The following is a 22,315-nucleotide window of genomic DNA, read 5'->3' on the forward strand; positions in this document are numbered from 1 at the left end:
AAGTGCCTTGCCCAAGGACACGTCAGTTGGCATGACTGACGTTGGAATCGAACTTGCAACCTTCGGATTACTAGCCCGATTCCCTAACCGCTCAGCCACCTGACTCCCTATCAGTATGATACTGAGTACCCAAGTTGACGCTATTCTTCTGCTGCAGTTCAAAAGCCCGGGGGAACGAGGCGAACGGCTGGTTCGTCTTAATTACTTGATATGCCATTGTTATAAGTCGTGCAATAACACGACGGGCATCTGCATTTAAATTCCTGACCAGCATTGTCAACGGCCCGGAAGATGGATTGTCAACCACCCGCTTAGCTGTCACGCAAACCAGGTGCTGGCTGCTAGTGCTATTAGCATGGCTGGTCAGGGATTGTTTTCGAAAATTGTCGGTGCCTGCCTGTGTAAAAAGATCCACTTTTGTCTGCTTTAGACGGGAACATACGACAGACGACACAATGCATCTTAGTTCCATCCACAAAGATCCACTTTTGTCTGCTTTAGACGGGAACATACGACAGACGACACAATGCATCTTAGTTCCATAAAAAGTCACTTCCGTCACTTCCTTGCTGCCATCTTCACAGCGGTTAGGGAATCGGGCTACCAATCAGAAGGTTGCCGGTTCAATTCCTGTCCGATGCCCGGCCGTGCCAAATGACGTTGTGTCATTGGGTAAGGCACTTCACCCTACTTGCCTCTGGGGAATGTCCCTGTACTCACTGGAAGTCGCTCTGGATAAAGCTTTACCGAAACATAATAGGCCTACAGTTGCCCAATAGAGTATTAATTACTGTCAGCTTACCTGTAACAAATATAAAAGAACAAGTTAGAACAGGACACTCTCCGTAGCGTGTATCCTAATACAGTAGGCCTAAAATAGACAAATAGGCCCTATCACTATAATGGCCTGTTTCCGGACTTCAACCAAAACCCAATCAATCTTTATTTGTGTCTTTTAAATACTCAATGCTACATAATTACATGACAGAATCTAATCGGCTGCAACTAATTTTCATGGATAAACAAACAATGCTGGAGGTTGTCACACATTCTGTGTTTGGAACTATATTTTCTATTTTTGGGATTCCTCCGTCAGGAGGGAAGCTATTTTATTGTCTGTTTTATTGTTCTTAATTCTTAGGATTATCACATTATCAGTAAAATGATTGAAGTTACATTTTAGAGTTGATTAGTTCAGGTTTACAAAAAACACAATCAGCTAAAGAGTGTTAGGTATATTTCTTTATCAAGAAGTGCACAGAGTCGTCGGGTTCAAGGAAAGTTCAATGGTTTATTTCTTGCAAGGAAACAAGTCTGTGTCGGTACAGAGTTGTCTAAAAGCTTCACGGTAATAGGCAGTTCTTTTATACATGGTTTGAACAAGTTACAGGATGGAGACAAGACTCCCCCATGTGGAGGCGGAAGTCTGTCACCTTTGAATGTCAGTTTAGTCAGTATGCTTCGTTTGCAACAGTTTTTGACACTTGCTCCTCATACATGCACTGCAAAAGATCGATCAATCAGCATATTTAAGCAAGGCTTGAACGCATGGTGTAACCATACTCTTGTGCACTATGAGGACTGTTATCAAACAGTCTTTTGGAACTATGAGGACAGCCAGTGTAGGGAGGTTACTGTTGCAGTAAAGTATAGAAGACAACACAGAAGAGCATGCCTGTCACCTAGTGGTGACACTGCATAACTGCATTTAAATGTGGCCTGCAAGAGTCAGAAAATACAAAATGAGGACTGCTGAGTGAGGATGCCATCGTTTATTATTTAAATATCTGGTTGTGAAAGGAGATTGGTTCTGCCCAGAGATGGACTGAGACAATACTTCAGGCTGGGAATTTGACTCCATACCAGGCCTCTGAGACTGTACTGAAGATGTTTGGGCTCCACAAACTCTTGCACACGCACACACACCCTCAAAAACTCACTACACCAATCAAAGCACACAGGCAAATGTACGTGGATGGACACAAAACAATTAGTCTACACTTTGTAATTAAAATAGTTGACAGAGTTGACATTGTGACATTCTCCACCAATCCATCTAAAGTAGGAAATACCAGAGGCTTTATAAATTGAGTTTTTGAAAGAAACACACATTCAGAATTGGCCTGTGTAAAAACGCTGGAATGCAGATGTAGCAAATATTGGAAATTCTTTGAATACATTAGGTTGCATAATCTGAGCCATTTTAACATTTTGCATGGCTCAAGCCTTACAGTGCATGCACATACACCTGACCATCATTCCACCTAAAATGAGACTAAGAAATGCCAGAAGAAAGGTCCAACTAAAGATGTTGGAAGTATGTATCAATGTTCAGGAATTAATCAATATTTGTGAATGGACATTGTTGGTTTCATCAGAATCTTTTTTCAATATACCAGAGCTTACTTGCTTGCAAAACAGAATCATCCTATTTTATAATATGTGATGTTTGATCTTTCTTTGTTTTATATGCAGTGCTCAGTACTTTCAATTATTGCAGAGTGCACAATGTTAGACTGTAATTTGCAGACTCTGTTTTTGTTTTAGTGCAGTCATTGTCACACCTACAATCACACCGACCGCTATGGCTACCACGGCAATGGATATGTAAATTTCAATCATGTTTACACCATTACCAGGACTTTCAATGTACCCAATGACCTTGGTCACTTGTGCAAGGTTGGAGGTTTCAGAGGAAAGCATATCCTTGTCAACTGCTTTAACTGCAAAGAACAGAGTTGTGCCGTTTTTCATCGTTCCATTGGTGGGAGTGAAGGAGAGCTGTTCTGAGGATCCAGATTCACTTGGTAGCAGGTTAGATGAGTTGATCAGATGAGCGTTGCTGAATTTGGATCTGAGCACATCAGGATCCTCACTGTAGCGGATCTCGTATTCACTCGCTGAGAAGAAATCACACGTCAGGTACTTGTGACGTACAGTCACTTCTGTTTAGGCAAAGCATCTGAAACGGAAGCCATGTTGTGGGAGTACACATTTGTTCTCACCTGTGCCCTGGTCCAAGTCTTCCCCAGGTGCAGTCCAGGTGAGCAGCACTATGTCCTTCACCAACTCTGCGTTCAGGTCTGTGATGGTGTTGGGGGGGAATTTCGTCGCAGTAGGAACACCAGGTGGCAGATTCACAGTGAAGCTCTCACCTATGGCTGTCCTGCTGAAGTTGCCAACATCTGCCACTAGGTCCTCCTCACCAACAGAGGGCTTTGGTGGATTGAGCTCCAGCTTTCCTGAAGGGACAGTGTGATGGCATTTTTTGATATAGTTACTAAGAATGTATTTTTAATAGACTGAGGTTGTGTTTAAACAAATGGATGTTGCAGTTGGTCTTAAGGTATTTATGGTGTTGGGTTATGATGCCTGATTGAGAAGCTAGGGGCACGGAGGTTGGGGGATGTTTGAGTTCTGTGGCCTAAAGGGAGATGGGTCAGTTGATCTAGCAGCCCTGACCTTTTGGCCGAGGAGATTGTGTCCTGTGTCCTGTTTGTGTTTCATTAAGGGTATCTTTACTGTCCTCATTTAGAGAAAGAGTCGTGACATCAAAAGACTTTGGTCACTTGACCTGGGGGGTTATATTGTCTTAACTGTCACTGAGCAGTGCTGACCAATCACAGAGTTCAGAAAAACCATTTGATCTAAAGTTTATATAAGGCAGGGTTTTAGGGTTGTTCTGGATCACTCTGGCGAACGACCTGTGGCTAGCACCTCCTTCGTTATGACTGATCACAAAGTACTTTGTTAAATCATGATCTGTATAAGCAAAAAAAAATTATTGTAACCGCCATCTCTTGACTATTCAAATCTACACAGTGCCGCTAGAATTTTTCCATTACAACAGTCATCAAACAGTAAACTGAAGAAGGAAATCAGTGAGGTCTATGATACATTTGATTTTGTTGGCAACATAGGACTTTATATTTTAAGAGGATGCAGTCCTTCACATGAATTCACACACAAATCCATAGTGTCCAAACGTAATGTGTGTAATGGAGCCATACCATCAACCACATATCCAGGTATGTACATGGCACCACTGTGTCTCTTGAGGGAGAATCTAGCTTTTCCATCTCTGTCCTGTACTCTCACTTTCAAGTTGTATTTCCCACCTTTCATTCGTGTAAAGTATCTGGAATAGATGCCATCATTTCTGAAAGCATCGGCACCTTAAAAAAAGGATTTGTGTGTATTATCAATTATAAAGTGTATTATCAATAATGAAGGCAATGACAAAATTCTATAATCTTTATGTAAGTTTTAAAATGTTGATATGTAGCTCTTTTCTAACTCACCTGCTCCATTATCTAGTAAATCCATCTCTTGTTTGTCTCCAGCATCAGACTCCAGAGTAGCTCTCACGTCTGCCAGTATGACAGGAAGTCCATTCTGGCTGACTGCAGCAAAAACCACCATGGGTTTAGTGCCGTTACTGGACTGTTGGTTCATGTGAGTCTTCACTGTAACAGGCGGCACGTCTGCACTGACCGCACGACTGGTCACTGTTATTGACATAGTCTGTTTTTGTCCGTTGTTGGTAATGTTGTAAGTCCATTTTCCTTCCTCGGGTTGAATAGGACATGAAATGTAAACACTTCATAAACTAGTCACTTGACAAAATGTATTATGTTGGCAATACCCTTCATATAACATAACTAACCACAACCGCAAGCATAACTAATACATACTGTATGTACACAGGTGGAAGTAGTTGTTGAAATTTGCAAGTACGTATGTCTATAAGTACGAATATATTCCATGAACATTTCAAAAGAATGTAATTAAACACACACCTCTGCTGTTCCTGGAATATTCAGGGTGAAAGAATTCCCTGGAGTATCAGGTTTAAACGTATTATATTTCTGTCCAGAGGGGCTTTCTACAAGGATGGTTGGAGGTGGATTGTGTTCATAGAGGATGAGAAAAGCTGTGTTGTTGCCAATTGTCTTGTCAATGGACACTGTCCCACTGAACAAGCCAGACCCACTCACAGTAAATCCAAGGCTTTCAAGCTGTTGGGTAGAGATGGCAGATAGTGAGAACAGACTACTGAATATAATGCAGATACATTGTAAAGTATCATTATGGCGACTACAGTCAGCTTACCTGGATAGTCTGTTGTGTCAGATCTCCATCAGAAGTTGTTAGTGAGGCAAAGACATCCACAAGATCATTGGAATTCAACGTATCTCCTGCATAGAAGAATCTACCGCCTACAAATTGTAAAGAAGAAAGAAGGAATTATCAATTCAAATAATAAAATCAATCAACCAAAACATTAAAAAATCATTCCAGTCTACAATTTAAAGTATCCTTTGTGCAATCAAATGGATGGACATGGCTGAAAGCTTGTAAATTCCTTTCAAAGGATGCTCTATACCTCACCTGTTTTTTCAGACATCTCTCTCATACGTGGATCTCCATTGGGTCCTAAAGTAATTGTGTGTACTGTAGCACCACTTTCCGTGGCATCATTTACGCAATTTATTGGACTATTAGACTCTCCATCAGTCAAGAAAATAATTTCTTTTCCATTTGAAAACCCATCAAGTGTTTTGAGAACCTGAAATATAAAGTAAATGTTCAGCCTGCAATCTAGTAAGACATGATATTGCATTAAATTGATCAATTCATCTTTTGTTTAATTACCTCTAATCCTTTAAAAAGACCAACACATATTTCTGTGCCACCACCGGGGTTGGTGGGAAGTGAATCAGCCAGATTTTCTCTGGTTTCCAAATGATCAATCAAGGTCAGTGGTTGTAGGACTGAGGCAATTGACTGAAAGGTTACGATCCCAGCATAGGATTGGTCTTCAATAATTTGCTTCAAGAAAAGTGAGGCTGCTTGACGTTGTCTTACAATTCTCTGACCCTAAGAAAAGAAAACATTTGTGTATACATTTAAATCACTTTTGTATCTGCACAGAAAAACATAATTACTGTAATAAAATGTCAACATACTGTACCCCCATGCTTCCTGAAATATCCAGAACGAGACAAACTACTCTTTGTTGTTTTTGCACCACTGAGAATGTGGGTTCTGGACTGGGTGATGGTAAAGAACAGGAAGGGATATTTTGTGAGTCCACGCTGGAAGAAAATATAACTTCCTCTACACTTCGGCCACCACACATCCTGTTCTGCATGTTTGGAGCCTTGGCGTTGTGATTTTTTTTATTGCAGAACTCGACTACCTGGGCAGAGACAACAAGTACAAATTAGAAGTCTATTGCAATTTAAAATTAGACAGATGAATTACAATGCACTGTTGATTCAATCTATAATTTTTAAACGGTAAGGAATGTAGTAAGAAAAATACAGACACATCAATGAACATAGAAACAGCGGTATCAGAAACAGCACTCATATACTGGACCTGGAACCTGGAATTGTAATTCATCAGATAGATTGTACCCACTGAGTCAATACTCTGACTATACATAACGGATGCTTTGGCCGTTTGAGATTCATGCAGGAAGAAGTAACAGTCGGACGGCTCCCCGTTGATATTGGTCGGTGTGCACGTCAATTCACTGGAGATGGATCGCCACTCTCCTGTAATATCCTTAGTACATCTAGAAATGTATTGTAGAATACTGTTTATGAGTAGTGTGGGGCTTTAAATACAGGTTAACTTCAGTCAAGTTTACGTTAAGTTTCAAGTTAACTTTGAAGCGTGATGGACATGGATGATGGATTAACATTACCTTGTAGCCTCCAGTTTGCCATTGTCTATATAGAAGGGTTTTCTCTCATCATATTCATCATAAACACCCCATCTTAGATGTGCCCATTCATGTACAAGGACCCTACCTACAAACAACAGTTAAAGGTTAACCAGCATTCATATTATTTAAGGTACAATCACTGAAGGAAATGCGTACAGTACCTCTGGGTCCATAGAAACGTTCATCACGTTTCAGGAAATCAGGAGTCAGATGGATATAGCGACCCTCAGTTCCACATTTCCCATACTGAAGAGTGTAAGGATTATTCCCATCTGATAAATTTGGCTCATCTATTATGATATTGGCCTTTAAAAAAAAAAATAATAATAAAAAGTTTCAAGAGAGAATAATATAAACACAAAGCACACAGATGCTTGTTCATTATCCATCATTTATGTGGTGATTAAATATTTCACAGTGTAATAAAGACTGATATTTTACCTTTTCATATGTTTCAGTATTTGCTCTGGAATAGTTTCCTGTCCAGTTCGGGGGTACTAATATTGTCACATTCTTGAAGTACAATTTGTTGTTCATCACTTGAAATAAATACGAGGAGGCTTCAGACACCATATCCTAAAAGAATGAATTAATAGTTATATCAGGGCCAGCGACTTGGAGTTGTCCACAGTATGTCATGCCAAAGTCAAGGGATTTAACTTAAGTCCACATTTACAGTAGATCCAGGCTAAAATAAATGTATTTTGCAATGTTTATATTATAGAATATTAATTTCCATCTTACCTTGATTCGTTCAAGGAGCAAAGGGTCTTCAGTTACAGCAGGGTTGATAGCTATTAGAATATCTGTGTACCCATTGCCATCAAGTCGGATCCCACAGGTAAATCCTGACAGGTATAACATTATGAGCACAACTGCCACTTTGGATGCCATAGTTCAAATACTCAGAGTGGTATGTTATCTGAGATTTGTAGTGAATGCTTCACAAAGATAGAAAGAGGTACATATATAATAAGAGACGTTTTCCAGTATGGAAATTATATTGACGTAATATTTTTATCCAACTCATCATCATGGATAAACAAACTATGGAAATGCAAATTCCACATCGAAAGGTTAGAAAAGTACTTGCCATTTTATTTACATTACATTTATTCATTTAGCAGACACTTGTATCCAAAGCGATTGTGTGAAAGAGCATAGGTCACTGATCATAACAACTAGATAGCCCCAAAACATTGCAAGTAGCCAAACATGAAGCATACATTGTGAAAAGCAAATAAGTGCCAATGGGGAGAGCCATAAGAGCATGTAGTTAAACAAGTTACAAATTAAACAACATGAACCTCAAAAGTGCAAGAGTGTACCTGTAGAAAAAGCAAGCAACAATAATATAATATAATTCACAGCGAGTATAGAAGTTAAATCAGTTACAACTAACCAACAAGAGCAACACGTCCCTCAGTAAGAGTCATTGTGTTCCTGGAGGAAGCTAACATCAGGTCCAGCAAATCATTCCTAAGTACCGTTGTACTCCCGGAACAAGTGCGTCTTAAGGAGGGAGTGATACTTATCAAGGTCCAGCAAAAGGACGTTGATTGCAGTACACGGACTCGTTTAACTACGGACTCGCTTCAACACACAAAGTAAATGCAACTATATATCATTAGTGACATTGGCATGGAGTAATTTACATTGTGTATGTTTGATAAGACTACACTCCAAAACTAGCTACCGTTCCAGGTTATTAGACAAAGGCTTGTTCTCCGCCAACTTCCTGCTCTTTCCATCTGACCCATTGTATGTTTTGCTTCATGTGTAAGCCCATCAAACTCTTACTAAAACCAATAAGAAATATCCAGTACTGTTCATAATATTTCCATTTATTTCAATAAATCATTGTGCTAATTTTAACTCGCATAATCTATTCCCTCACGTTATTTGATTGTCTCTACTCTTAAAAATAATTCATCTTACAGTGCATGCACATATGGGTGACCATCGTTACGCCTAAAATGAGAAATGCCAGATGAAAGGTCCAATTAAAGGTGTTGGAAGTGTGTATTAATGTTCAGGAATTAATCAATATTTGTGAATGAACATGGATGGTTTCATCAGATTTCATCATTTGCAGACTCAAACCGCCCGCTATGGCTACTATGGATATGTAAATTGCTATCATGTTTACACCATTGCCAGGACTTTCAATGTAACCAATGACCTTGGTTACTTGAGCAAGGTTGGAGGTTTCAGAGGAAAGCATATCCTTGTCAACTGCTTTAACTGCAAAGAAGAGAGTGGTGCCGTTTCTCATCGTTCCATGGGTGGGAGTGAAGGAGAGCTGTTCTGAGGATCCAGATTCACTTGGTAGCAGGTTAGATGAGTTGACTGGATGAGCGTTGCTGAAGTTGGATCTGAGCAGATCAGGATCCTCACTGTAGCGGATCTCGTATTCACTCGCTGAGAAGAAATCACACGTCAGGTACTTGTGACATACAGTCACAAGTGTCCGAAACGGAAGCCATGTTGTGGGAGTACACATTTGTTCTCACCTGTGCCCTGGTCGAAGTCTTCCCCAGGTGCTGTCCAGGTGAGCAGCACTCTGTCCACAGGGATATGATACATTTTAAGAGGTTGCAGTCTTTCACATGAATTCACGTCCAAATCCTTAGTGTCCAAACGTAATGTGTATAATGGAGCCATACCATCAACCACATATCCAGGTATGTACATGGCACCACTGTGTCTCTTGAGGGAGAATCTAGCTGTTCCATCTCTGTTCTGTACTCTCACTTTCAAGTTGTATTTCCCACCTTTCATTTGCGTAAAGTATCTGGAATAGATGCCATCGTTTTTTAAAGCATCGGCACCTTAAAAAACGTTTTGTGTGATAGGTGTATTATCTATATTGAAGGCACTGACAAAATGTCATATTCTTTATGTGACATCACAAGGGGACAGGTGGTGGAGGGATGTTACATTCCTAGACAAGAGAGGTGGCAACACCCCAAAATGGCTGAGGTGGCCCACACTACATCTCCCAGAATCCCTCACCAATTGGATAGGTGTAGTTGTGTAAGCCACCTAATTAAGTTAGGACTAGAAAAGGGGGGGAAGGGAAAGAGCAGGGAGAGAAACCAGAGAGACAGAGGGCACATGCCTGGGTAGATTGGACCAGAGAGCAGCAGTTTGAATACTAAGCCCTGTTTGGTGAGTGAAGGATGCCGTTGAAGGGGAAAGTCGTTTGTGTTGAACTTTTGTGGATTTGTGTTGGACTGTGGAAGTTTGGACTGGAGGAGGAACCTACTAGAGTTTTATTTTTTGTCGTCTGGAAAATAAAGTGCCGTCTTCATGTTGAACCTGTGTTTGCGTTGACCTTCCCGCCCTGTTGCACTGCCTCACTCTTGCCTGCCCTAGTTGGCTCTTCTCATGACACTACATTTATTTAAGATGTCCAGTCAAACTATTAGGTAGTATGTATAATTATGTAGCTCTTTACCTTCTCCAATATCTAGTAAATCCATCTCATGTTTGTCTGCAGCATCAGACTCCAGAGTAACTCTTACGTCTGCCAGTATGACAGGAAGTCCATTCTGGCTGACCTCTGCATAAACCACCATGGGTTTGGCACCGTTACTGGACAGTTGGTTCATGTGAGTCTTCACTGATCGGCTTGAAATTTGCATGTACGTGTCTGTAAATACAAATATATTCCATGAACATTTCAAATTTATGTAAATACACACCTCTGCTGTTCCTAAAATATACAGGGTGAGAGAATTATCTTTGGGATCAAGTTTAAACGTATTATATTTCTGTCCAGAGGGGCTTTCTACAAGGATGGTTGGTGGTGGACTGACGTCATAGAGGATGAGAAAAGCTGTGTTGTTGCCAATTGTCTTGTCAATGGACACAGTCCCACTGGACAAGCCAGACCCACTTACAGTAAATCCAAGGCTTTCAAGCTGTTGGGTAGAGATGGCAGATAGTGAGAACAGACTACTGAATATAATGCAGATACATTGTAAAGTATCGTTATGGCGACTACAGTCAGCTTACCTGGATAGTCTGTTGTGTCAGATCTCCATCAGAAGTTGTTAGTGAGGCAAAGACATCCATAAGCTCATTGGAAATTAAAGTATCGCCGACAGAGAATAATTTACCGCCTACAAATTGTAATGAAGAAGGAATGATCAATTCAAATAAAATCAATCAACCAAAATAACTAACAATTTTTCAACTCTACAATTTAAAGTATTTCTCCATAGTGCAATCAAAAGGATGGACTGGATGTAAGCTTGAAAATTCATTTAAAAGCATGCTCTATACCTCACCTGTTTTTTCAGCCATCTCTTCCATAAGTGGATCTCCACCAGGTCCAAAACTAATTGTGTGTACTGTAGCACCACTTGTGATGGCTTTGTTTACGCAATTTATTGGATCATTAGACTCTCCATCAGTTAAGAAAATAATTAATTTTCCATTTGAAAACCCATCAAGTGTTTTGAGAACCTGAAATATAGAGTAAATATTCACTGAAGCAACCTAGTCAGAGATTATATTGCAATAAATTGATAAATTATTTTGTTTAATTACCTCTAATCCTTTATAAAGACCTTGACATATTTGTGTGCCACCACCGAGGATAGTGGGCAGTGACTCAGACAGCTTTTCTCTGGTCTCCAAATTATCAATCAAGGTCAATGGTTTTAGGACTGAGGCAGTTGAGTGAAAGGTGACAATCCCAACATAGGATTGGTCTTCATCAATTTCAATCAATTAATATATTAATATTAATTGATATAAAAAAGTAAAAATAAAGTTTAAATATAATACAGAGAGAATAATGTAAACACACAGCACACAGATGCTTATTTATCCATTATTTATGTTATGATTAAATATTTCACAGTGTAATCAAAACAGACATTTGACCTTTTCCTATGTTTCAGTATTTGCTCTGGAATAGTTTCCTGTCCAGTTTGGAGGTACTTATATCGTCACATCTTTGAAATAAATACGAGGAGGCGTCAGACACCATTTCCTAAAAGAATGAATGGTTATATCAGGGCCAGCGACTTCATGGCAAAGTCAAGGGCTTTGACTGAAGTCCACGCTTAAAGTAGATCCAGGCTAAAATAAAATGTTTTTGTAATGTTCATATTATTTAATATTTATCTCCACCCTACCTTGATTCGGTCAAGGAGCAAAGGGTCTTCAGTCACAGCAGGGTTGATAGCAATTAGAATATCTGTGTACCCATTGCCATCAAGTCGGATCCCACAGGTAAATCCTGACAGGTAGAACATTACAAGTACAACTACCACTTTGGAGGTCATAGTTCAAAATACTCAGTTAGGGTGGTATGTTATCTGAGATTTCTAGCGAATGATTCACAAAGATAGAAAGGGGTGCACGTATCAGGAAATGAGTGGTTTTCCAGTATGGAAATGATCTATATTCATGTAATTGTTAGACTTTTAAGAATTCGGTGACATGTTATCTGAGATTTATGCCATTCCAAAAGGTAATCTACACACACAATGAGAGCAGTTTTTTTCCATTATCGAAATTATATTGACGTAATATTTTGCATATTTCTCCAACTCATCATGGATAAACAAACTATGGAAATGCAAATTTCAGGAAGGTCAGATTTTCACATTCCACATCGAACGGTTAGAAAAGTACATGCCATTTTATCTTATAAATGTGTAACCTACACCCTACTGGCTCTTCACTAAGAGCCAGCGGTAACTAGAACGGTATTTCCCATGGTTGTTCAATTGTTCTGGGGGGTATCATGATTACAGAAAGGGATTGTATTATTTTTTATATTGATACAATTTTTGAGACTGCTTAACGTTTTAAACATTCGGAGCTTTGCCCCAACCTAGGACGTATGGGTCTGATGTGATGCAAGATAGGCACTTCTACACTTAATGCGAGCGCGCAAAGCACGCGAGCGAAAATTTGTGGCCATTATTTGAGCGCAAAATACTTTTTTGAGCTTTATGTAAAATAAACAGACGTTTTTCAATTGGTAAAACCTTGTCTTGTGATGCCATTACTCCGGCCCTGCTCCCATCCATCCTCCCTGACGCGTATCGTTACGGTAGGGCCGCCCGTCCCAGCTATCTGTAGCCTATCTGAGAAAACTTTTTGGAAAAGACGCGCTATGGACCCAACCAACTCTACCCACATAGCAAGCACTGTCGGCCCGCTTCCGCTGAATGTTGGCACAATCGGCTGAAGTCCGGGTCGGCTGAAGTCTCACTTGGTCGGGCCCACTCTGGCATGGTGTAGTCGTACTGACTACATCACACTGTACCTGGCCCGATTATGGTTCAAATGATGCGTTACGTTGTTGATGCAAAGCTTGTGTGTGAGTGTCGGCACTATCGGCTGAAGTCCGGGTTGGCTGAAGAAGCCTACGGTCTCATTAAGTTGGGCCGACTCTGGCATGGCGTCGTACTGAGAACTCCGTCACATGGTACAACCCATGCAGTGGCTAAGGTGTCAGAATGCGGAACGTGTGTAGATGTAGATGCGGAACGTGACAAATGTAAAGCGGCCCAAAAGTGAAGCGGCCCACCGGCCCAAAAGTGAAGCGACCCACCGGGAACTCTCCCGATTCTCCCGATTACCCACCAAAGGATGACACTATGAGGTAGAGGTATTGTCTATAGCGGGGTGATCACAGTCTTGTTAACACGTGCTGCTAAGTTTAGCCCAATTAGTCATCTGTCATCCATCTCACACTTTTGTCTCAACGATATGCGCTTCTAATCTGCTTCTGTTTCTCTCACTTGATCTCGAACTGAAATTCACTTGCTTTTACCGGAATTATTCAAATTGCCATACGTAATTCCAGGTGCGAGGTATTCACACACTATTAATCACAGTCATATTCAACATTTCGTAACGTCTCCGGGACAAACTAAAGCTCTACCGAAACATAATAGGCCTAGCGTACCGTATTACATTATAAATACCGTCCGCTTACCTGTAAAAAATATACCAATATACCAAGACCATTTTTACTGCCCCCCTCCAAAAGTTGAAATTTATCATTGTTACAACAAAACCAAAGACTTATATGTTATTCTGTTAACATGTCTAACCATTTTTTAAACATCCTATATATAAAAAGAACAAAAATGAAATCACATTTCTAGTGTTAAAAATACAAAGGTCAGCAAAACAATTTACTTTTAACCTCAAACATGACGTGCTCTCTCCCCTGCTGACAGCCATCTCTGGACAACTCTGTCTGGCTGAAACTGTGAAACCTCTGTTCCCTCAATGCTAATATATAAAAGCTTCCATAGAATTTCATCAGTATGATACTGAGTACCCAAGTTGACACTATTCTTCTGCTGCAGTTCAAAAGCCTGGGGGAACGAGGCGATCGGCTGGTCCGTCTTAATTACGTGATATGCCATTGTTATAAGTCGTGCAATAACACGATGGGCATCTGCATTTAAATTCCTGACCAACATTGTCAACGGCCCGGAAGATGGATTGTCAACCACCCGCTTAGCTGTCACGCAAACCAGGTGCTGGCTGCTAGTGCTATTAGCATGGCTGGTCAGGGATTGTTTTCGAAAATTGTCAGTGCCTGTGTAAAAAGATCCACTTTTGTCTGCTTTAGACGGGAACATACGACAGACGACACAATGCATCTTAGTTCCATCCACAAAGATCCACTTTTGTCTGCTTTTGCCTCTGGAGAATGTCCCTGTACTCACTGGAAGTCGCTCTGGATAAAGCTCTACCGAAACATAATAGGCCTACTGTTGCCCAATAGAGTATTAATTACTGTCAGCTTACCTGTAACACATATAAAAGAACAAGTTAGAACAGGACACTCTCCGTAGCGTGTATCCTAATACAGTAGGTCTAGACAAATAGGCCCTATCACTATAATGTCCTGTTTCCGGACTTCAACCAAAACCCAATCAATCTTTATTTGTGTCTTTTAAATACTCAATGCTACATAATTACATGACAGAATCTAATCGGCTGCAACTAATTTTCATGTATAAACAAACAATGCTGGAGGTTGTCACACATTCTGTGTTTGGAACTATATTTTAGATTTTTGGGATTCCTCCGTCAGGAGGGAAGCTATTTTATTGTCTGTTTTATTGTTCTTAATTCTTAGGATTATCACATTATCAGTTAAATGATTGAAGTTACATTTTAGAGTTGATTAGTTCAGGTTTAAAAAACGCATGCACTGCAAAAGATCGATCAATCAGCATATTTAAGCAAGGCTTGAACGCATGGTGTAACCATACTCTTGTGCACTATGAGGACTGTTATCAAACAGTCTTTTGGAACTATGAGGACAGCCAGTGTAGGGAGGTTACTGTTGCAGTAAAGTATAGAAGACAACACAGAAGAGCATGCCTGTCACCTAGTGGTGACACTGCATAACTGAATTTAAATGTGGCCTGCAAGAGTCAGAAAATACAAAATGAGGACTGCTGAGTGAGGATGCCATCGTTTATTATTTAAATATCTGGTTGTGAAAAGAGATTGGTTCTGCCCAGAGATGGACTGAGACAATACTTCAGGCTGGGAATTTGACTCCATACCAGGCCTCTGAGACTGTACTGAAGATGTTTGGGCTCCACAAACTCTTGCACACGCACACACACCCTCAAAAACTCACTACACCAATCAAAGCACACAGGCAAATGTACGTGGATGGACACAAAACAATTAGTCTACACTTTGTAATTAAAATAGTTGACAGAGTTGACATTGTGACATTCTCCACCAATCCATCTAAAGTAGGAAATACCAGAGGCTTTATAAATTGAGTTTTTGAAAGAAACACACATTTAGAATTGGCCTGTGTAAAAACGCTGGAATGCAGATGTAGCAAATCTATTGGAAATTCTTTGAAAACATTAGGTTGCATAATCTGAGCCATTTTAACATTTTGCATGGCTCAAGCCTTACAGTGCATGCACATACACCTGACCATCATTCCACCTAAAATGAGACTAAGAAATGCCAGAAGAAAGGTCCAACTAAAGATGTTGGAAGTATGTATCAATGTTCAGGAATTAATCAATATTTGTGAATGGACATTGTTCGTTTCATCAGAATCTTTTTTCAATATACCAGAGCTTACTTGCTTGTAAAACAGAATCATCCTATTTTATAATATGTGATGTTTGATCTTTCTTTGTTTTATATGCAGTGCTCAGTACTTTCAATTATTGCAGAGTGCACAATGTTAGACTGTAATTTGCAGACTCTGTTTTTGTTTTAGTACAGTCATTGTCACACCTACAATCAAACCGACCGCTATGGCTACCACGGCAATGGATATGAAAATTTCTATCATGTTTACACCATTGCCAGGACTTTCAATGTACCCAATGACCTTGGTCACTTGAGCAAGGTTGGAGGTTTCAGAGGAAAGCATATCCTTGTCAACTGCTTTAACTGCAAAGAACAGAGTTGTGCCGTTTGTCATCGTTCCATGGGTGGGAGTGAAGGAGAGCTGTTCTGAGGATCCAGATTCACTTGGTAGCAGGTTAGATGAGTTGACTGGATGAGCGTTGCTGAAGTTGGACGTGAGCACATCAGGATCCTCACTGTAGCGGATCTCGTATTCACTCGCTGAGAAGAAATCACACATCAGGTACTTGTGACGTACAGTCACTTCTGTTTAGGCAAAGTGTCCGAAACGGAAACCATGTTGTGGGAGCACAGATTTGTTCTCACCTGTGCCCTGGTCCAAGTCCTCCCCAGGTGCAGTCCAGGTGAGCAGCACTATGTCCTTCACCAACTCTGCGTTCAGGTCTGTGATGGTGTTGGGGGGGAATTTCGTCGCAGGAACACCAGGTGGCAGATTCACAGTGAAGCTCTCACCTATGGCTGTCCTGCTGAAGATGCCAACATCTGCCACTAGGTCCTCCTCACCAACAGAGGGCTTTGGTGGATTGAGCTCCACCTTTCCTGAAGGAACGGTCATCAAACAGTTAACTGAAGAAGGAAATCAGTGAGGTCTATGATACATTTGATTTTGTTGGCAACAAGGACTTTAGATTTTAAGAGGATGCAGGCCTTCACATGAATTCACACACAAATCCTTAGTGTCCAAACGTAATGTGTATAATGGAGCCATACCATCAACCACATATCCAGGTATGTACATGGCACCACTGCGTCTGTTGAGGGAGAATCTAACTGTTTCAGTTCCGTTCTGTACTCTCACTTTCAAGTTGTATTTCCCACTTTTCATTTGCGTAAAGTATCTGGAATAGATGCCATCATTTCTGAAAGCATCGGCACCTTAAAAAAAGATTTGTGTGATAGTGTATTAGCAATAATGAAGGCGATGACAACATTTTATATTCTTTATTTAAGATGTCCAGTCGAATTTATGGTTTTGCAGCTCTTTTATTACTCACCTGCTCCATTATCTAGTAAATTCAACTCTTGTTTGTCTCCAGCATCAGACTCCAGAGTAGCTCTCACGTCTGCCAGTATGACAGGAAGTCCATTCTGGCTGACCTCTGCAAAAACCACCATGGCTTTGGTGCCGTTACTGGACTGTTGGTTCATGTGAGTCTTCACTGTAACAGGCGGCACATCTGCACTGACCGCACGACTGGTCACTGTTATTGACATAGTCTGTGTTTGTCCCTTGTTGGTAATGTTGTAAGTCCATTTTCCTGTCTGGGGTTGAATAGGACAGGAAATGTAAACACTTCATAAACTAGGCACGTGACAAAATGTAGGATGTTGGCGATACCCATCATATAGCATAACTAACCACAACCATATAAAATACATACAGTATGTATACAGGTGGAAGTAATTTTAGAAATTTGCATGTACGTGTCTGTAAGTACAAATATATTCCATGAACATTTTAAAATAATGTAATTAAACACACACCTCTGCTGTTCCTGGAATATTCAGGGTGAGAGAATTCCCTTGAGGATCAGGTTTAAACGTATTATATTTCTGTCCAGAGGGGCTTTCTACAAGGATGGTTGGTGGTGGATTGTGTTCATAGAGGATGAGAAAAGCTGTGTTGTTGCCAATTGACTTGTCAATGGACACAGTCCCACTGAACAAGCCAGACCCACTCACAGTAAATCCAAGGCTTTCAAGCTGTTGGGTAGAGATGGCAGATAGTGAAAACAGAGTACTAAATGAAAAGCAGATCAATGTTTACGTACCATCATGACAACTACAGTCAGCTAACCTGGATTGTCTGTTGTGTCAGATTTCCATCAGAAGTTGTTAGTGAGGCAAATACATCCACAAGCTCATTGGAATTTAAAGTATCTCCGGCATAGAAGAATTTACCGCCTACAAATTGTAAGGAAGAAAGAAAGAATGATCAAATGATCATCAAAATGATCAAGTATTTCTCCATAGTGCAATCAAAATGATGGACTGGCTGCATGCTTCTATGCTCCTGCATAGAATGATCTACCGCCTACAAATTGTAATGAAGAAAGAAGGAATGATCAATTCAAATAATGAAATCAATCAAACAAAACAATCTTTCAACTTTGCAAATGAAAGTATTTCTCCATAGTGCAATCAAATGGATGGACATGGCTGAAAGCTTGTAAATTCATTTTAAAAGATGCTCTATACCTCACCTGTATTTTCAGACATGTCTTTCACACCTGGATCCCCATTGGGTCCTAAAATTATTGTGTGTACTGTAGCACCACTTGTGACGGCATCATTTAAGCAATTTATAGAAGACTCCATCAGTCAAGAAAATAATTTCTTTTCCATTAGAAAACCCATCAAGTGCTCTGAGAACCTGAAATAAGTAAATGTTCACTGACACAATCTAGTCAGAGATAACATTGCATTAAATTGATCAATTCATCTTTTGTTTAATTACCTCTAATCCTTTATGAAGACCTTGACATATTTGTGTGCCACCACCGGCGTTGGTGGGCAGTGAATCAGCCAGCTTTTCTCTGGTCTCCAAATTATCAATCAAGGTCAGTGGTTTTAGAACTGAGGCAGTTGAGTGAAAGGTGACAATCCCAACATAGGATTGGTCTTCAATAATTTGCATCAAGAAAAGTGAGGCTGCTTACATTTACATTTAGTCATTTAGCAGACGCTCTTATCCAGAGCGACTTACAGTAAGTACAGGGACATTCCCCCGAGGCAAGTAGGGTGAAGTGCCTTGCCCAAGGACACAACGTCAGTTGGCATGACCGGGAATCGAACTGGCAACCTTTGGATTACTAGCCCGATTCCCTCACCGCTCAGCCACCTGACTCCCCACTGCTTGACGTTGTCTTACAATTCTCTGGCCCTAAAAAAAAAAAGAAAAGAAAACATTTGTCGGACACTCTCTGTCTTAGCACAACAACAGCACGTATACAGTCTGTTAGTTGTTGATCCCATTTCAGAAACTAAGTTACTCAATACATTTCAATCACTTTCGTATGTGTACAATAAAAACATAATTACTGTAATAAAATGTCAACATACTGTTCGCCCACACATATACAGTCTTTATTGTTGATCCTATTTCAATGATCAGGTTACTCAATACAGTTAAATTGCTTTATTATCTCTATAATAAAATTGTTATGACAGTAATACAGTTATCAACATACTGTACCTGCATGCTTCCTGAAACATCTAGAATGAGACAAACTTCTCTTTGTTGTCTTTGCACCACTGAGAATGTGGGTTCTGGACTGGGTGATGGTAAAGAACTAGAAGGGATATTTTCCACGCTGGAAGAAAATATAACTTCCTCTAGACTTCGGCGACGACACATCCTGTTCTGCATGTTTGGAGCCTTAGTGTTGTGATTTTCTTTATTGCAGAACTCGACTACCTGGGCAGAGACAAGTACAAATTAGGAATCTATTGCTAATTAAAATAAGAAAGATAAATTACAATGCATTGTTGATTCAATCTATAATTTTTTAACGGTAAGGAACGCATGTAAGAAAAATACTGACACATCAATGAACATACAAACAGCAGTATCAGAAACAGCACTCATATACTGGACAACCTGGAATTGTAATTCATCAGATAGATTGTACCCACTGAGTCAATACTCTGACTATACATAACGGATGCTTTGGCCGTTTGAGATTCATGCAGGAAGAAGTAACAGTCGGACGGCTCCCCGTTGATATTGGTCGGTGTGCACGTGAATCCATTGGAGATGGATCGCCACTCTCCTGTAATATCCTTAGTACATCTAGAAATGTATTGTAGAATACAGTTTATGAGTAGTGTGGGGCTTTAAATACAGGTTAACTTTAGTCAAGTTTACATTAAGTTTCAAGTGAACTTTGAAGCGTGATGGATACAGGAAAAGGACGTAGTGTGACCATGTTAAAACATGAGTATCCAACTGACATATCATGAGTTAAAATATAAACTTAATAGAAATAATCAATGTTTAGTTTAATCCTTGCTGTACTTTGTATGACATCTCTTCCTAATATTGCAATTGTCTTGCAATATTAAATGAACATTACCTTGTAGCCTCCAGTTTTCCATTGTCTGTATAGAAGGGTTTTCTCTCATCATATTCATCATAAACACCCCATCTTAGATGTGCCCATTCATGTACAAGGACCCTACCTACAAACAACAGTTAAAGGTTAACCAGCATTCATATTATTTAAGAATCAATCACTGAAGGAAATGCGTACAGTACCTCTGGGTCCATAGACGTTAATGAGTTCATCACGTTTCAGGAAATCAGGAGTCAGATGGATATAGCGACCCTCAGTTCCACATTCCCCATACTGAAGAGTATAAGGATCATTCCCATTTAATTTGTTTGGCTCATCTATTATGATATTGGCCTTTAAAAAAGAATGAGCACTTTGAGAATTAATATAATACAGAGAGAATAATACAAACACAAATCACACAGATGCTTGTTCATTATTTATGTGATGATTAATTATTTCACAGTGTAATAATTAAAAGGTAACAAACGGATATTTTACCTTTTCATATGTTTCAGTATTTGCTCTGGAATAGTTTCCTGTCCAGTTTGGGGGTACTAATATCGTCACATTCTTGAAGTACAATTTGTTTTTCATCACTTGACATAAATACGAGGCATTAAACACCATATCCTAAAACAATTCATGAATAGTTATATCAGGGCCACGCTTAAAGTAGATCCAGGCTATAATCAATTTTGCAATGTTTATATTTTTGTTTCCATCCTACCTTGATTTGTTCAAGGAGAAAAGGATCTTCAGTCACAGCAGGGTTGATAGCTATTAGAATATCTGTGTACCCATTGCCATCAAGTCGGATCCCACAGGTAAATCCTGACAGGTAAAACATTATGAGCACAACTGCCACTTTGGATGCCATGGTTCAAATACTAAGTTAGGGTGGCAAGTCATCTGAGATATATGCCATTCCAAAGGGGAATCTAGTAAATGATTCACAAATGTAGAAAGATCTACACATCATGAGGGGAATGGTTTTCCACTGTGGAAGTAAATTGCATTGATATAATTGCATATCTAATCTGTTGCATGTTTTTCCAACTTTTTATCATGGTTAGATTAGATATCTAATCTAACCATGATAAAGAACCCATTCCTCTACTGATATGTGTAGATCTTTCTACATTTGTGAATTGTTACAACAACATGGTTGTGGTTAAACTATGCTGGAAGTTGTCATACATTCTGTGTTTGGAACTGTATTTTTGATTTGTAATCATTCAGACAATTCTTGTCAAATGTCTTGATCATATGTTTAATCAAAATATAAAATTTTTAGTTTAATTTATGGATTTTCAGCATATTATTTTGTCAGGAAAGTCAGATTTCCACAGTTCCGCATCAAACTGTTGAAAAGTATATGCCATTTTATCTTATTGATGTATCATAAGTATACCTTGCTTAAACACTAATGTCTTTGATAATAGAATAATCATCATATGATATGCTCAGTTCTGTAATTAAAATGAATATGATGTGATTTCTGTTTTTATCTGACCTTTGATCTGTTCAGTAAAATATGTATGTTCTTCCATGATGTTGAAAAAATAAATGATTATCTTGGTCCTTCCAGGAAAATACTCCTTTCAGTAAAAGATATTTTACTGTGCTGACTGCTGCAAACAATGAGCTCCATCAGCTCCATCATCAGATTGAAAGAACTGCAGACGTCCATAAGCTGTTTCAATGATAAGACAGTCTGGGGAAACCGGACTTGAACTTCTAAATGGAGTAAAACCGATAAAGAAAATAATAAACGCTGGTCTGTGTGACAGTAATTACATCTCTAAACCTTTGATACATGTACTGTAGATAATCGTCCATATAGAAGGGTTTTTTTCTCATCATAAACACCCAATCTTAATTACATCTCTAAACCTTTAAAGGTATACTATTTCATGTGATACATGTAATGTCGCCGGACAGACGAACAACCCACTAGGCAAAGAATCCCAGGACACACCACAACAGACAGGAGGGTTTCTTTGTGTTGTTAAGAAAATACTTTTATTTAGAATTCATAAAACTACCCCTGGAACGGGTCACATGAAGGGCATAGGCCAATATTGGGCACCCGGTAGAGATGGGGTATTTATACTAGGGT

General features: G+C 39.6%; 2 protein-coding genes and 1 long non-coding RNA gene across 3 annotated transcripts; all 3 read right to left on the reverse strand.

The window, feature by feature from the left end:
- Nucleotides 1–798: 798 nt before the first annotated feature.
- LOC134012692 (calcium-activated chloride channel regulator 3A-1-like) lies at nucleotides 799–7,644 on the reverse strand. The gene is made up of 15 exons (XM_062452233.1): nucleotides 7,481–7,644; nucleotides 7,178–7,312; nucleotides 6,898–7,042; nucleotides 6,716–6,821; nucleotides 6,427–6,583; nucleotides 5,975–6,202; nucleotides 5,656–5,880; nucleotides 5,392–5,569; nucleotides 5,113–5,219; nucleotides 4,800–5,018; nucleotides 4,302–4,569; nucleotides 4,011–4,175; nucleotides 3,006–3,242; nucleotides 2,654–2,900; nucleotides 799–802 (listed from the first exon to the last, which is right to left on the reverse strand). The coding sequence occupies exons 1-15, from the start codon at nucleotides 7,628–7,630 to the stop codon at nucleotides 799–801; spliced, it is 2,571 nt and encodes an 856-aa protein (XP_062308217.1). The 5' UTR covers nucleotides 7,631–7,644.
- Nucleotides 7,645–10,479: 2,835 nt separating this feature from the next.
- On the reverse strand, nucleotides 10,480–11,444 carry LOC134012960 (uncharacterized). Its single transcript, XR_009928660.1, has 4 exons — nucleotides 11,294–11,444; nucleotides 11,032–11,209; nucleotides 10,757–10,863; nucleotides 10,480–10,662 (listed from the first exon to the last, which is right to left on the reverse strand). It is a non-coding gene; the product is annotated as an uncharacterized LOC134012960 (long non-coding RNA).
- Nucleotides 11,445–15,097: 3,653 nt separating this feature from the next.
- On the reverse strand, nucleotides 15,098–21,050 carry LOC134012693 (calcium-activated chloride channel regulator 3A-1-like). The gene is made up of 13 exons (XM_062452234.1): nucleotides 20,924–21,050; nucleotides 20,695–20,826; nucleotides 20,397–20,547; nucleotides 20,215–20,320; nucleotides 19,775–19,931; nucleotides 19,335–19,556; nucleotides 18,343–18,460; nucleotides 17,937–18,043; nucleotides 17,624–17,842; nucleotides 17,134–17,401; nucleotides 16,850–17,014; nucleotides 16,445–16,678; nucleotides 15,098–16,339 (listed from the first exon to the last, which is right to left on the reverse strand). Exons 1-13 carry the CDS (start codon nucleotides 21,041–21,043, stop codon nucleotides 15,951–15,953), a joined length of 2,388 nt encoding a protein of 795 aa, XP_062308218.1. The 5' UTR covers nucleotides 21,044–21,050; the 3' UTR covers nucleotides 15,098–15,950.
- Between the last annotated feature and the right edge of the window lie 1,265 nt (nucleotides 21,051–22,315).

Source organism: Osmerus eperlanus, chromosome 26 (genome assembly GCF_963692335.1).
Source record: "Osmerus eperlanus chromosome 26, fOsmEpe2.1, whole genome shotgun sequence".
Lineage (NCBI taxonomy): Eukaryota > Metazoa > Chordata > Actinopteri > Osmeriformes > Osmeridae > Osmerus > Osmerus eperlanus.

Bases quoted from the DNA above. Each gene is read 5' to 3' on its own strand.
- LOC134012692 (XM_062452233.1), bottom strand. From the start codon at position 7,630: ATGGCATCCAAAGTGGCAGTTGTGCTCATAATGTTATACCTGTCAGGA. The intron at 6,584-6,715 runs GTAATGTTAATC...ATACATTTCTAG, and splicing joins GGCAAACTGGAGGCTACAAG to ATGTACTAAGGATATTACAG. The intron at 5,019-5,112 runs GTAAGCTGACTG...TCTACCCAACAG, and splicing joins TGACACAACAGACTATCCAG to CTTGAAAGCCTTGGATTTAC.
- LOC134012693 (XM_062452234.1), bottom strand. From the start codon at position 21,043: ATGTTTTACCTGTCAGGATTTACCTGTGGGATCCGACTTGATGGCAAT. The intron at 19,932-20,214 runs GTAATGTTCATT...ATACATTTCTAG, and splicing joins GGAAAACTGGAGGCTACAAG to ATGTACTAAGGATATTACAG. The intron at 17,843-17,936 runs GTTAGCTGACTG...TCTACCCAACAG, and splicing joins TGACACAACAGACAATCCAG to CTTGAAAGCCTTGGATTTAC.